The sequence below is a fragment of the Chiloscyllium punctatum genome, chromosome 35, assembly GCF_047496795.1.
Source record: "Chiloscyllium punctatum isolate Juve2018m chromosome 35, sChiPun1.3, whole genome shotgun sequence".
NCBI classification, from domain to species: domain Eukaryota; kingdom Metazoa; phylum Chordata; class Chondrichthyes; order Orectolobiformes; family Hemiscylliidae; genus Chiloscyllium; species Chiloscyllium punctatum.
Window position 1 is genome coordinate 23860197 of NC_092773.1, and position 12823 is coordinate 23873019.

A 12823-nucleotide genomic window follows, 5' to 3' on the forward strand; every position below is an offset into this window, starting at 1 on the left:
GAACCCGGGTCCCTGGCGCCGTGACGCAGCGGTGCTCAACACTGAGCCACGGTGTACCTCCAGTTGTTGACAGAGATATCGTAGACAGTAGGCCAACGTTGTAAATTGACAGTGGTTCTCCTCATGGGTGAGTGATTGGTGTTACTGGCTCTTTTGAAGTCTGAGGTCTAAAAGCTAGCGCATTCTGCTGGGGGATGGTCAGTTTGGAAATCCCAGCTGAGCAGCCGAAATTCAGAATTGCATGCAATCGCGGAATTCACCCCATCTTGGTCTCAGAAATGCAATTGGTTTTGGGGCCTCATCTTCTCGTCACCTTAAGCATTGCTCCTTTAGAAATGGCGTGCCGATTTCCCATTTCCAGCTGAATGAGAAAAGGGAAAAGGCTGGAGTGGAAAATAATGACAGAGCCGGAAGAGACTATTTGTGCCTGCACCCGGCTTCTCCCCACCTTGTGTCCAATCTCCTGCCTTCTCCCTAATTCCCTGCACCTCATTCCTAGATAAATACCCGTCAATGCCCCTCTCCAATGCCTCAGTTGAAACTGCCTCCCCCGCATTTCCAGCAGGCGCATACCATCCCCAACTACGGATTGGCCGTGCTAAATTACCCATAGTGCTCAGGGATGTGCAGGATAGGGTGAATTGGCCTTGCTAAATTACCCATAGTGCTCAGGGATGTGCAGGTTAGAGTGGATTGGCCGTGCTAAATTACCCATAGTGTTCAGGGATGTGCAGGTTAAGGTGGATTGGCCATGCTAAATTACCCATAGTGTTCAGGGATGTGCAGGTTAAGGTGGATTGGCCATGCTAAATTACCCAGTGTGCTCAGGGATGTGCAGGTTAGTGAGAATTGGCCATGCTAAATTCCCATCGTGCTCAAGGATGTGCAAGTTAGGGAGAATTGGCCATGCTAAATTACCCATAGTGCTCAGAGATATGCAGGTTAGGGTGGATTGGCTGTGCTAAATTGATCATAGTGCTCAGGGATGTGTAGGTTCGGGCAGATTGGACATGCTAAATTGCTCATCGTGTTCAGGGACATGCAGGTTAGGGAGAATTGGCCATGCTAAATTAACCATAGTATTCAGGGATATATCGGCTTTTGTGCATTTGTCAGGGGAAGTGTAGACCAATAGGGTAGGTGAATGGGTGTGGGCAGGTTACTCTTTGGAGAACCAGTGTGGACACGTTGGGCGAAATGGCCTGTTTCCACACTGTAGGGATTCTATGACCTCCACAGTCAAAGCAAATTTCTCAAGTTCCCCCTTGCTTCTTTTGCACATCATTATAAATCTCAACCCCGCTCATTCTCATTTCCGACAGGTGCAGGAGCAGCTTCTCCCCCTGTACTGTCTCCCGCTCATTCGTGATTTCGAAAACCTCTCTCTCAAAATCTCCCTCTCCTCTCCGAGGAGAACAGTCCCGACTTCTTTGGCCCAGAAGTTGCTCATCCTGGAACCGTTCTTGTAAATCGCTTCTGTCGCCTGTCTTTCCAATGTGTTCGCCCTTCTTGATAATACGGTGCCCATAACTGTACATGATACCCCAGCTGGGGCCTAACCGGTGTCTTGCACCAGGTAAACTCACTCCTTGTGCTCTGTGCCCCAATTAATAAAGCTGACGAAAAGTGTGTGCTTTATAAACTGCTCTCTCCCCTTGTGCAATGGGTAGATGTGCCCCCAGCTCCCTCTGCTCCAGCTTTTACACCAATACATCACCTCCTGTTGGTTCGAACCTTTGCAGCCCGTTGCTTTAGAGTGTGGTGTGTAACTTGGGTCGTGTTTTTTCTCCCTGCTTTTCTGCTGCAGAGTATCTTGGTTCACTGGACGAAGGGATTTAAGGCGAGCGGAGTGGAGGGGCGCGATGTGGTCGCTCTCCTCCGACAGGCGATTACGAGGCGCGGGGTAAGACCTGGCACCTTTGCTCTCTGAGGAAGGCTCTTTTTTTACTTTTAATTTTAGTTGCATTGTTAAGGAGGAGAGGTTTCTGTGGGAGGAGATGCGAGCAGCCGTGTACTCCGGGATTAACTGCGTCTCGCCGTGAAACATTGACTGAATTTCTCTCCCCTCTCCTCCCCTTCTCGTGAAACAGGACTTTGACATTGATGTTGTTTCCGTCGTCAATGACACAGTGGGGACCATGATGACTTGCGGTTACGATGATCACAACTGTGAGATTGGGCTGATTGTTGGTAGGTCCTATGTTTTTAAACTTCTTGTATTTCTGATTATATCTTGGCGTAGTGGGGATAGGGGAGGAATTGGCGCTCAGGTCACAGAGTCATTCAGCATGGAAACAGACCCTTCGGCCCAACACGTCCATGCCGACCGGGTTGCACAAACTGAACTGGGCGCATTTGGCTCAACTCTTTCTGAACCCTTCCTGAACATTGCTCTGTCCAGATGCCTTTTAAATGTTGTAACTATTCCCACCTCCACCACTTTCTCTGGTTCCCGATATGCACCACCCTCTGTGTGAAAATGTTGCCCCTCAGGTCCCTTTTAAATCTTGCCCCTCTCACCCTAAACCTATGCACTTTACTTCTGGTCTCCCCTATCCTGGGGAAAAGACCATGGCTATTCACCCTATCCAAGCCCTTCATGATTTTACATACCTCGATGACATCATCCCTCAGCCTATCCAGCCTCTTCGAGTTATAGAGATATACAGCATGTAAACAGACCCTTCGGTCCAACCCGTCCATGCTGACCCAGATATCCCAACCCAATCTAGTCCCACCTGCCAGCACCCAGCCCATATCCCTCCAAACCCTTCCTATTCATATACCCATCCAAATGCCTCTTAAATGTTGCAATTGTACCAGCCTCCACCACTTCCTCTGGCAGCTCATTCCATACACGCACCACCCTCTGTGTGAAAAGGTTGCCCCTTAAATCCCTTTTATATCTTTCCCCTCTCACCCTAAACCTATACCCCTCTAGTTCTGGACTCACCCACCCCAGGGAAAATACTTTGTCTATTTATCCTATAGCTCAAACCTTGTAGTCCCGGTAACATCCTGGCAAGTCTTTTCTGCACTTTTTTCAGTTTAATAACATCCTTCCAATAGCTGGACGACCAGAATTGTACGCAGTACTCCAAATGTTGCCAACATCCTGTACAACTGCAGCATGACCTCCCAACTCTAAACTCAATGCTCTGACCAATGAAGGCAAGCACGCCAAACACATCCTTCACTACCCTACCTACACTTTCAAGGAACTATATACCTGCACCCACTCGGTCTCTCTATTTGACAACACTGCCCAGAGCCCTACCATGAACTGTGTAAGTCATGCCCTGGTTTGCATTCCCACAATGCAACACCCTGCATTTTTCTGTCATTTCTTCGCCCACTGGCCCACCTGATCAAGATCTCTTTGTTATCTTAGATAATCTTCACCGTCTTAGCCTCCAACAACGATATCAGTCTGATTGCGTTGCCAGGCTGTGAGGGTGCCTGAACCATTTGGCCCCTTTGGCCCCTTTGACTTGGTGCTAGCTCTGTATTCCATCTCAGCCCACTCCTCCACCTGAGCTCAGCTCCTGGCCTCCTCCCCTTTCTCTCCTGCAGTTTGTCAGACAGCGCATTCCCTGCTTATCGTAACCCCCTCCACCTTGCCGATTTAAAAACAAATCCTACTCCTCTCTCCCCTTTGGCCATCCCTCATATCAGAATTCTTAGGGATGGGGAAAAGAGCGGGCTAATGAGGGGTGGTCAGCGTGGTTTGTGCAGGAGGGATCTTCTCTTCCAAATCAGATTGCTTTTTTTGAGGAAGTGATTGATGGGGATAGGGCAGTGGATGTTGTCTACGCAGACTTTACTAAATGAAACCTTTGACAAGCTCCTCATGGGAGACTGGTCCAGAAGATTAAATCACATGGCATTTACTGTGAGTTGGTAGGTTGAATGTAAATGGCTTGGTGATAGAAGACAGAGGATAGTTGTGGAGGCGTATTTTTTTAACCAGAGATCCCTGACCAGCGTGTTCCCACAGGGATCAGATTAGATTAGATTAGATTCCCTACAGTGTGGAAACAGGCCCTTCGGCCCAACAAGTCCACACCAACCCTCCGAAGAGTAACCCACCCAGACCTATTTCCCTCTGACTAATGCACCTAACACTATGGGGTAATTTAGCATGGCCAATCCACCCTAACCTGCACATCCCTGAGCACTATGGGTAATTTAGCATGGCAATCCACCCTAACCTGCACATCTCTGAACACTATGGGTAATTTAGCACGGTCAATCCACCCTAACCTGCACATCCCTCAGCACTATGGGTAATTTAGCATGGCCAATCCACCCTAACCTGCACATCCCTGAGCACTATGGGTAATTTAGCATGGCCAATCCACCCTAACCTGCATATCCCTGAGCACTATGTGTAATTTAGCATGGCCAATCCACCCTAACCTGCACATCCCTGAGCACTATGTGTAATTTAGCATGGCCAATCCACCCTAACCTGCACATCCCTGAGCACTATGGGTAATTTAGCATGGCCAATCCACCCTAACCTGCATATCCCTGAGCACTATGTGTAATTTAGCATGGCCAATCCACCCTAACCTGCACATCCCTGAGCACTATGTGTAATTTAGCATGGCCAATTCACCCTGACCTGCACATCTTTGTGACTATGGGAGGAAACCGGAGCACCCGGATGAAACCCAAGCAGACACAGGGAGAACGTGCAAACTCCACACAGTCATCCGAGGCTGGAATCGAACCTGGGAACCTGGGACCCTGGCACCATGCGGCAGCTGTGCTGACCGCTGAGCCACCGTGCCAGGGTTTAGAGGGATATGGGCCGGGTGCTGGCAGATAGGACTAGGTTGGGTTGGGATATCTGGTCGGCGTGGACGAGTTGGACCGAAGGGTCTGTTTCTATGCTGTATGTCTCTATGACTATGTGTGAGGAAAGTATTTTATGCAGAAGTGATAGGTACCTTCAGCGCCAGTGGAGGTGGTAAAATATGAAATGAAGTGACCTGGTGTTGTTCTTTAGCTCGGTAACCCAGTAGCTTTTTTATTTTATAGGTACAGGCACCAATGCCTGCTACATGGAGGAGATGCAGTACATTGACATGGTGGAGGGGGACGAGGGCAGGATGTGTATCAACATGGAGTGGGGCGCCTTCGGAGACTTTGGAGAGCTGGACGATATCCGGACGGAGTTTGACCGAGAGATTGACAGAGGGTCCATCAACCCCGGGAAGCAGCTGTGAGTGGGTGCGGAGTAATAGTGGGGGGGGAGGGTGGCGATGACTGGGCACTGGGGTGTTGGCACTGAGTGCTGATCTCGGCAGAGGCGACCACCACAACAATCATCGATCGGTGTTCAAATCGCCAGTCAGTAACGTCCCCTCATGGAAGGAAAGTTACCGTCTTCACCCAGTCTGGGCCTAGTGTGATTGACTTGTGAAATTCGTTCAAGGGCAGCTCGGGATGGGTGACAATGCTGTGCTTTCTCGCAGCACCAATAAAGTTGTCATATACCAGCCACGAGGGCATGTCCCTCCCGTGTGTATGCTGACAGCCCCTACCCTGTAGGTGATTACATTGTCAGAACACTCACTGGAAATAAAGGTCAGGTCAACTGTCTTCTTCACAATGAGCACAAGGCCTTTGTAACGGGAGTGAAATCTATGGTTTGTACTGTGTGTGTCGGTGTCTGTGGGAGTGTGTCAGAGTTTGTGTATGTGTGCATGTGAATGTTTGCGTCTCCTGTGGTGTGTGTGTGTGAGATTTTGTACGTGTGTGTGTAAATCCACTTATGTGTTTGAGTGCATCTGTGTGTGCAAATGTACATTAGTGTGAATGAGTGTGTGTGTTTGTGTGTATCTGTGAGAGAGTGCATGTGAAAGAGTGATCGTCAGGGAGTATTCCAACATGTAAATTACCCAAAGGGCCATGCAGTCAAACAGAGTTTGAGCTGAATGTAAACTTGGCCAGACCAGAGAGTAACATCTTGGGGTTTCTCTTCCCCCCCCTTCTCCCAGAATCACTGAGGGCAGAATGAGGACATTCAGCCCATTGCCAGGGAGCACAGACCCAGCAACTCCCATCTATCTTCATAACTAAAGGACTTTGTTCCTGGACCTGTCCTCTTTAATCTTCAATGCACGCTCTCTGATGTCCTTACCCATCCTTCCTGAAGCACGGGGCCCAGAACTGGACATGATAGCCTCAGCTCAAGCCAGGCTAGTGTTATATACAGGTTCAACATAACCTTCTCACTTTGACTGTCTGTTCCTCAATGCCCAGAGTGATAGAGGAAATAGGAGCAGGAGCAAGCCATTTGGCGCTTTCGGAAGATTAGGGCATTTCATCCAATTCAGTTCCCCCTTTCCATTCTCTCGCTCTGTCGCTCTCTCTCCCTTCTCTCTCCCTTCTCTCTCTCTTCTCTCTCTCTCTCTCTTCCCCACAACCCCCCTCCCCTCCCCCTGTATCCTTTGGTGCCGAGATCTAACTCTATCTTATAAACATTCTTGACTGCTTTAGACTGTTCTGGAGTCACGTGGATCGAGGGGAGGGGCCGATTTTCAGGGCATTAGTGACCCCGGTTTTTTCAACATTTGTGACATATGTAGCTTCTCATTTCAGATTTTTAATTGTTCTTTTCTGTTCTCTGACCGGGCTGGGCCTGCATTTCGCCTGCGTGGCATTAGCGCCAGCTCTGGTATAGTGGGCTTGGAAACGCTGTAACGGGAGCACACTGCGGCCCTTGATGACTCGTTTTTGTTTCTTTCAAAGGTTTGAGAAGCTCATTAGTGGAATGTACATGGGGGAGCTGGTCCGAATTATCCTCGTCCAAATGGCCAAAGATGGCCTGTTATTCGAAGGAAAGCTTTCACCAGAGCTGCTCATCAAAGGTCACTTTGAGACCAGATACGTGTCAGCGATTGAGAAGTGAGTACCGCGTTGATCTGAAATGCTTCTTGCTGAGGGGGCTGATGGAGCGGGTGCCAGGAGATTGAGATCGACAGAGGAATTCCCGGAGAAACTCTGGCTTTGGAGTGGGAGCAGTCTGAATGACTCCGGTCCGCCCTATTTATTTTCGCATCTACTCAATCGCGAGTAATACTGTCTGTCAGGGAGGGAGCTTTGAACTATTCTGGGCATGTGAAACAAATCGCGTTGCCGTCATTTACAAACGTATCTCTTCGAGAGGGGAAATTGATTTCTGGTTGTCAAACCGAGGCATGCAGCTCTGAAACAGACCCTGGGGTCCAACCATAATCCCAAACTAACCTGGCCCACCTGCATGCTCCTGACCCATATCCCTCCAAACCTTTCCCATTCATGTTGTTATCCAAAAGCCTTTTCAAAATTGTAACTGTACCCCCATCCATCACTTCCTTTGCAGGTTCATTCCACACCCCCTGTGTAAAACTTGATACCTTTTTTAAATCTCAATCTTCTCTCGCCTTAAAAATGTGGCCTCTATTCTTGAAATCCCCCACCCTAGGGAAAAGAGAACTACCATCAAACCTAGCTAAACCCCTCTTGGTTTTATAAACTTCTATCAGGTGGCCTCTGAACCTCCTACGTTACAGTATAACAAGCCTATCCAGCCTTTGTTTATAACTCAAACCCTCCCTTCCTGGCAACACCCTGGGAAATCTCTTCTGAACCTTCTCCAGCTTAACAGTGTCCTTCCTATAACAGAACTGGACACAGTATTCCCAAAGAGGCCTCACCAACGTCCTGCACAACCTTAACCTGACTTCCCAACTCAAGATACAGTAACAAGGAGTGTTTTGCGTGCCAACTGGGCTGTTCATACCTTACATAACACGCATATGTTTCTATATTTTGATCTTCCAGGGGAAAGTGAAGGATGTGAGGGAAGGGAGAGTGGTAGTTGAAGGTGGGATAGAATGGTGTGGGGCCATCGAAGGGTCTTCTCCCTGTTTCCAGGATGGAGTTGCGCCCGGTTTGGGAGAGAGGAGTGGAGGGTAAAGCGGGGTGCGGGCAACGAAGGTAATGATGCCAGTCGATGGAGTGCCCTTTACATTCTTCTCCCCTCACCCCCCCCCTCCCCCCCAACCCAGGGACAGCGATGGTCTGCAGAAGGCTCAGGAGATTCTCGCCAAGCTGGGCATTGAAGCCAGCGCCGATGACTGCGCGGCCACCCAGCGGGTCTGCACCATCGTGTCGAGCCGCTCATCGGATCTCTGCGCCGCCACCCTGGCCGCGGTCCTGAGGCGCCTCAAGGAGAACAAAGGGCTCGAGAGGCTGCGGACCACCATCGGAGTGGACGGGAGTGTCTACAAGAAGCACCCGCAGTAAGCTTGGCATCTTCGCTGGCGTGCCATCGGCCCCAGGGCTCAGACTGGCGCTGGGCTGGGTCGATCTCCCTTCCACTGGCTCCAACTCCTGGTGAAACCCGTCTTGATTTAAAGACCTGTCGCTAAGCCATGAGCAGATTTCACGACCCCGCCATCTGTGGTAGAAAATCCCCTCAGAGTGAAGAAATCCCTCCTCATCTCTGTGATCGATGGCTGACCCCTTACTCTGGTCCTGGACTCTCCCACAGGGGCAGCAACCTCTCCACATTTCCCCCTGTCAAGTCCCTCTAAGAATCTTGTACGTTTCAATAAGGTTGTCTCATTCATTCTTTTAACTGAGTATAGGCCCTGACCTACTCAACGGCTCCTTGTAAGATAGTCCCTCCATCCCCAGGATCAGCCGAGTGAACCTCTGAACTGCCTCCAATGGGCGGTCTATCTTTCCTCAGCTCCTCGGATGCTGCCTGAACTGCTGTGCTTTTCCAGCACCACTAATCCAGATATCTTTCCTCAGATACAGGGCCCCAAAACCATTCACAGTGTTCCACCTGTGGTTCTCACTAGTGCCGTGTACAGTTTTGGCAAAACCTGACCACTTGTATATTCCATTCCCTTTGCGATAAAGGCCCCACATTCCACTGGCCTTCCCTATTAGAATCATGTAAGTGAACCCCTACAGTGTGGAAACAGGCCCTTTGGCCCAACCAGTCCACACCGACCCTCCGAAGAGTAACCCACCCAGACCCATTCCCCTACCCTAGAGTACATAGAACATAGAACATAGAACAATACAGCACAGAACAGGCCCTTCGGCCCATGATGTTGTGCCGAACTTCTATCCTAGATTAAGCACCCATCCATGTACCTATCCAAATGCCGCTTAAAGGTCGCCAATGATTCTGACGAAGCCCTGAGTAATGCCCTGAGTACACAACCCTGAATATTATGGGCTATTTAACACAGCCAATTCACCCTAACCTACACATCTTTGGATTGTGGGAGGAAACCCACGCAGACACAGGGCGAGAATGTGCAAACCCCACACACACAGTCGCCCGAGGCTGGAATCAAACCTGGGTCCCTGGCGCTGTGAGGTGACAGTGCTAACCACTGAGCCACTGTGCAGCCCAAAGTCACCATATTGCCAAGTTTTTTTCCCAGTGTGCCCTTATGTATCTTGCTCGCTCGCTCTCTCTCTCTCTCTGTCTCTCTCTCTCTCTCTCACTCTCTCTGTCTCTCCCTCTCTGTCTCTGTCTCTCTGTGAGTGTCTCTCTCTCTCTGTCTCTGTGTGTGTCTCTCTCTCTCTCTCTCTCTCTGTCTCTCTCCCTCTGTCTCTCTCTCTCTGTCTTTCCCTCTCTATGTGTTTCTCTGTGTCTGATTCTGTGTCTGTCTGTCTGTCTGTCTCTCTCTCTGTCTCTGTCTCTGTCTCTCTCTCTCTCTCTCTCTCCCTCTCTCTCTCTCTCCCTCTCTCGCGCTCTCCCTCTCTCTCTCTCTCCCTCTGTCTTTCCCTCTCTGTGTCTGATTCTGTGTCTCTCTCTCTCTCTCTCTCTCTCTGTCTCTCTCTCTGTGCCTGTCTGTCTCTCTCTGTCTCTTTCTCGGGGCCATCCCTGAGGCCTAATTGACGTTTGTACCTTCCCCTTCTCACACCTGCCCTGTTTCTCGCTCAGGTTTGCCCGTCGCCTGCAGAAGTCTGTGCGCCGGCTGGTGCCGTGGTGCGACGTCCGCTTCCTGCCCTCGGAAGACGGCAGCGGCAAGGGCGCTGCCATGGTGACGGCGGTGGCCTCCCGGCTGGCCAAGCAGCAGGAGCTGCGGGAGGCCACGCTGCGGGCCTTGACGCTGGACGAGAAGCAGCTCCTCCAGGTGAAGCAGCGCATGCGGGCGGAGATGGAGCGAGGTCTGACCAAGGATGGGCACGCCACCGCGCCTGTCAAAATGCTGCCCACCTACGTCCGCTCCACCCCCGACGGGACAGGTATGGCTGGGCCAAATCACCATTGTGGTGGGGGGGGGGGGGGGGATGGGGTGTGGCGCGGTGTGTGTTATGGTTGGGATTTATTCCCCTCTCCTCACATTTGCATCTTTACTTTGTTTATTCCAGGCATCGCTCCGTCTGGGTTTACCCTCCCAATTTTTGTTGGGGGGGGTGCGATTGGGGAGTGGCCGATGCCAGTGCTCTTCTAGTGTCCACTCACTCAAACCTCCCCCTCCGCACCCTCTAGTCTTTTGATGTCCGTCCCTTGGTTGCTCCTGTCCCTTGGGACACGAGCCCATTTCACCCACCACTTTCCCCGGAACTAGCACTTACGGGGATTCGGTAAATTGAGAGGGGAGAGAATTCCGCCCCCTGGAATTGGGTGGCGGTGTGGGGGTGGTCGGCGTATAATCCGTGAACTTGGAGGGCGCAATGCCATCAATGCCATGATTCCTGACGGCCGTTCCTTCCTTGCTACCCCCTCTCCCCATCCCACCAGAGAAAGCCATACTTCCTGGTGCTCGATTCTGAAGTGGAGGGGGGAGGTTAACGTAATATGGTGCCGTTGACTCATTTGATCTGTGCACTTGGAAGGAGCAATGCCACAGATGTTTCCCCCTCAGCGCTCACTCACAACTGCTGACAATGGTTCCCTCCTTTTCTCCTCCACGTGCTGCAAAAGGGATATTTCCTGGGCCTCGATCCTGGAATGGGGGAGGTGGGTAGGCGGGATGGGGTGCGGTTGGTGTTTGGTCCTTGCATTTGGAAGGAACCATGCCACGTGCATTCCTCCCTTGTTACTCTCCAACCAGCTGTTTCTGGCTCACGATTCCTGACGACCGTTCCTCCCTTTCTCGCCGCTCGCAGAAAAGGGCGATTTCCTGGCCCTCGATCTCGGCGGGACAAACTTCCGAGTGTTGCTTGTGAAGCTTCGGAGCGGGAAACGCCGAGTGGCGGAAATGCACAACAAGATCTACGCCATCCCCGTCGACGCCATGGAGGGCACTGGAGAGGAGGTGAGTGCCAGGTGCTGGGGAGATGGCACTCGACTCTCCCAAGATGAGAATGTTGGCATCCGAACTCTCAGTGCTGCTGGGAGGTGCCGGCACAATGATCACGTCACTGGGAGAGTCGCGTAGCGGGTACCACTTTGGTCACACGGATCCGACACTTATTTTCCCTAAGTTCTGGAATAGAAAGGCAGTGCTTAAGCATCGGCAACCATGGAGGCCTTGGCGATTGGCGTGAAGCGAAATGCCCACCGGGTTCACTGATGCCCTCTTTGTGATGGAAATCTGCCATCCTTGACCTGGGTTGGGCACACGTTTGGCTCTCGGTGGACTCTTAACCACCCTCTGAAATGCCTCACACTGTTCAAGGGGCAATTTCTCATCTCAGTACATTTATTCCCCCACCCCCGTCCCAGGAAATAACACCAGCTCGGAGAAGCACCCTCTCCTTCTCTTTCTTTTCTTCAATGTCCATGAGCTGCTGTGGTTCATCATTGGCAGCAGAATCGTACTCCCGCACAATCTTTCACCTCATGGCCCAACATATCCCCCACTTCAACCATTACCATCAAGCCAGGGGATCAACCCTGGTTCAATGGAGAGTGCAGCAGGGCATGCCAGGAGCAGACATATCTGGAGATGAGGTGTCAACTTGTGGAGCCACCAAACAGGGCTACCTGGTGTGCCAAACAGCATCAGCAGCAAGTGATAGACAGAGCTAAGTGAGAGCCCACGACCAACGGATCAGATCTAAGCTCTTGCAGTCCTGCCAAGTCGTAAATGGTGTATGTCCAGTGCAAAAAAAGCAGGACAAATCCAGTTGCCGTCCCATTCAGTCTACTCTCCATCAATAGTAAGATGATGGAAGGTGTCATCAACAACGCTATCGCTCAGTAGTAACCTCCTCAGTGATGCCCAGTTTGGGTTCTGCCAGGGCCACTCAGCTCCTGACCTCATTACAGCCATGGTTCAGACTTGATCCAGAGAGCTGAATTCCAGAGGGGAGGGGAGAGAGTGACAGCCCTTGACACAGGATCATCGAATCAAATAGTATAGACGAGATCCTTAGGCCCACTTACTGTCAAAAGGACACTAAATCTGCACTGGTCTCACTTTCTCGCACTGGGCCCACTGCCTTAAATGTTATAACATATCAAGTGCTCGTCCAAATCCCTTTTTAAAGGTTTGTGGCCTCAACTACCCTCCCAGGCAGTGTATTCCACAACTCTGCCACCGTCGGGGTGAAATTATTTTCCTCCAATTCCCCTCAACCTCTCGCCTTTCGTTTCCCTCACAATTAACTCTTTGGTGAAGAGGAACAGCTGCTTTCTATCTTCCCTGTCCATGCCCCTCATAATCTCACACACCTCTTATCAAGTTCCCCCCTCAATCTTCCCTGCTCCAGAGAAAGCAACCTGAGCTTATCCAATGCTTCACTACTTATTCCAGGCAATATCCTGGTTAACCTCCTTTGTAACCCTTGCAGTACAATCCCATGCTTCCTGTAGTGCGGTGACCAGAACTGTACATCTCTCATTCCG

The 12823-nt window shown here is 50.9% G+C and overlaps 1 protein-coding gene across 2 annotated transcripts in view; it reads left to right on the top strand.

Annotated features, from left to right (window-relative positions):
- The window catches only part of LOC140459796 (hexokinase-2-like), a 65861-nt gene that overhangs the window by 31589 nt on the left and 21449 nt on the right, over positions 1–12823 (top strand). For both annotated transcript variants that reach the window (XM_072554320.1, XM_072554319.1), the window contains exons 5-11: positions 1808–1903; positions 2091–2190; positions 5047–5230; positions 6763–6918; positions 8064–8297; positions 9968–10272; positions 11140–11288. In XM_072554320.1, coding sequence (XP_072410421.1) covers positions 1808–1903; positions 2091–2190; positions 5047–5230; positions 6763–6918; positions 8064–8297; positions 9968–10272; positions 11140–11288 — 1224 coding nt within the window. The remainder of the gene's footprint in view (positions 1–1807; positions 1904–2090; positions 2191–5046; positions 5231–6762; positions 6919–8063; positions 8298–9967; positions 10273–11139; positions 11289–12823) is intronic.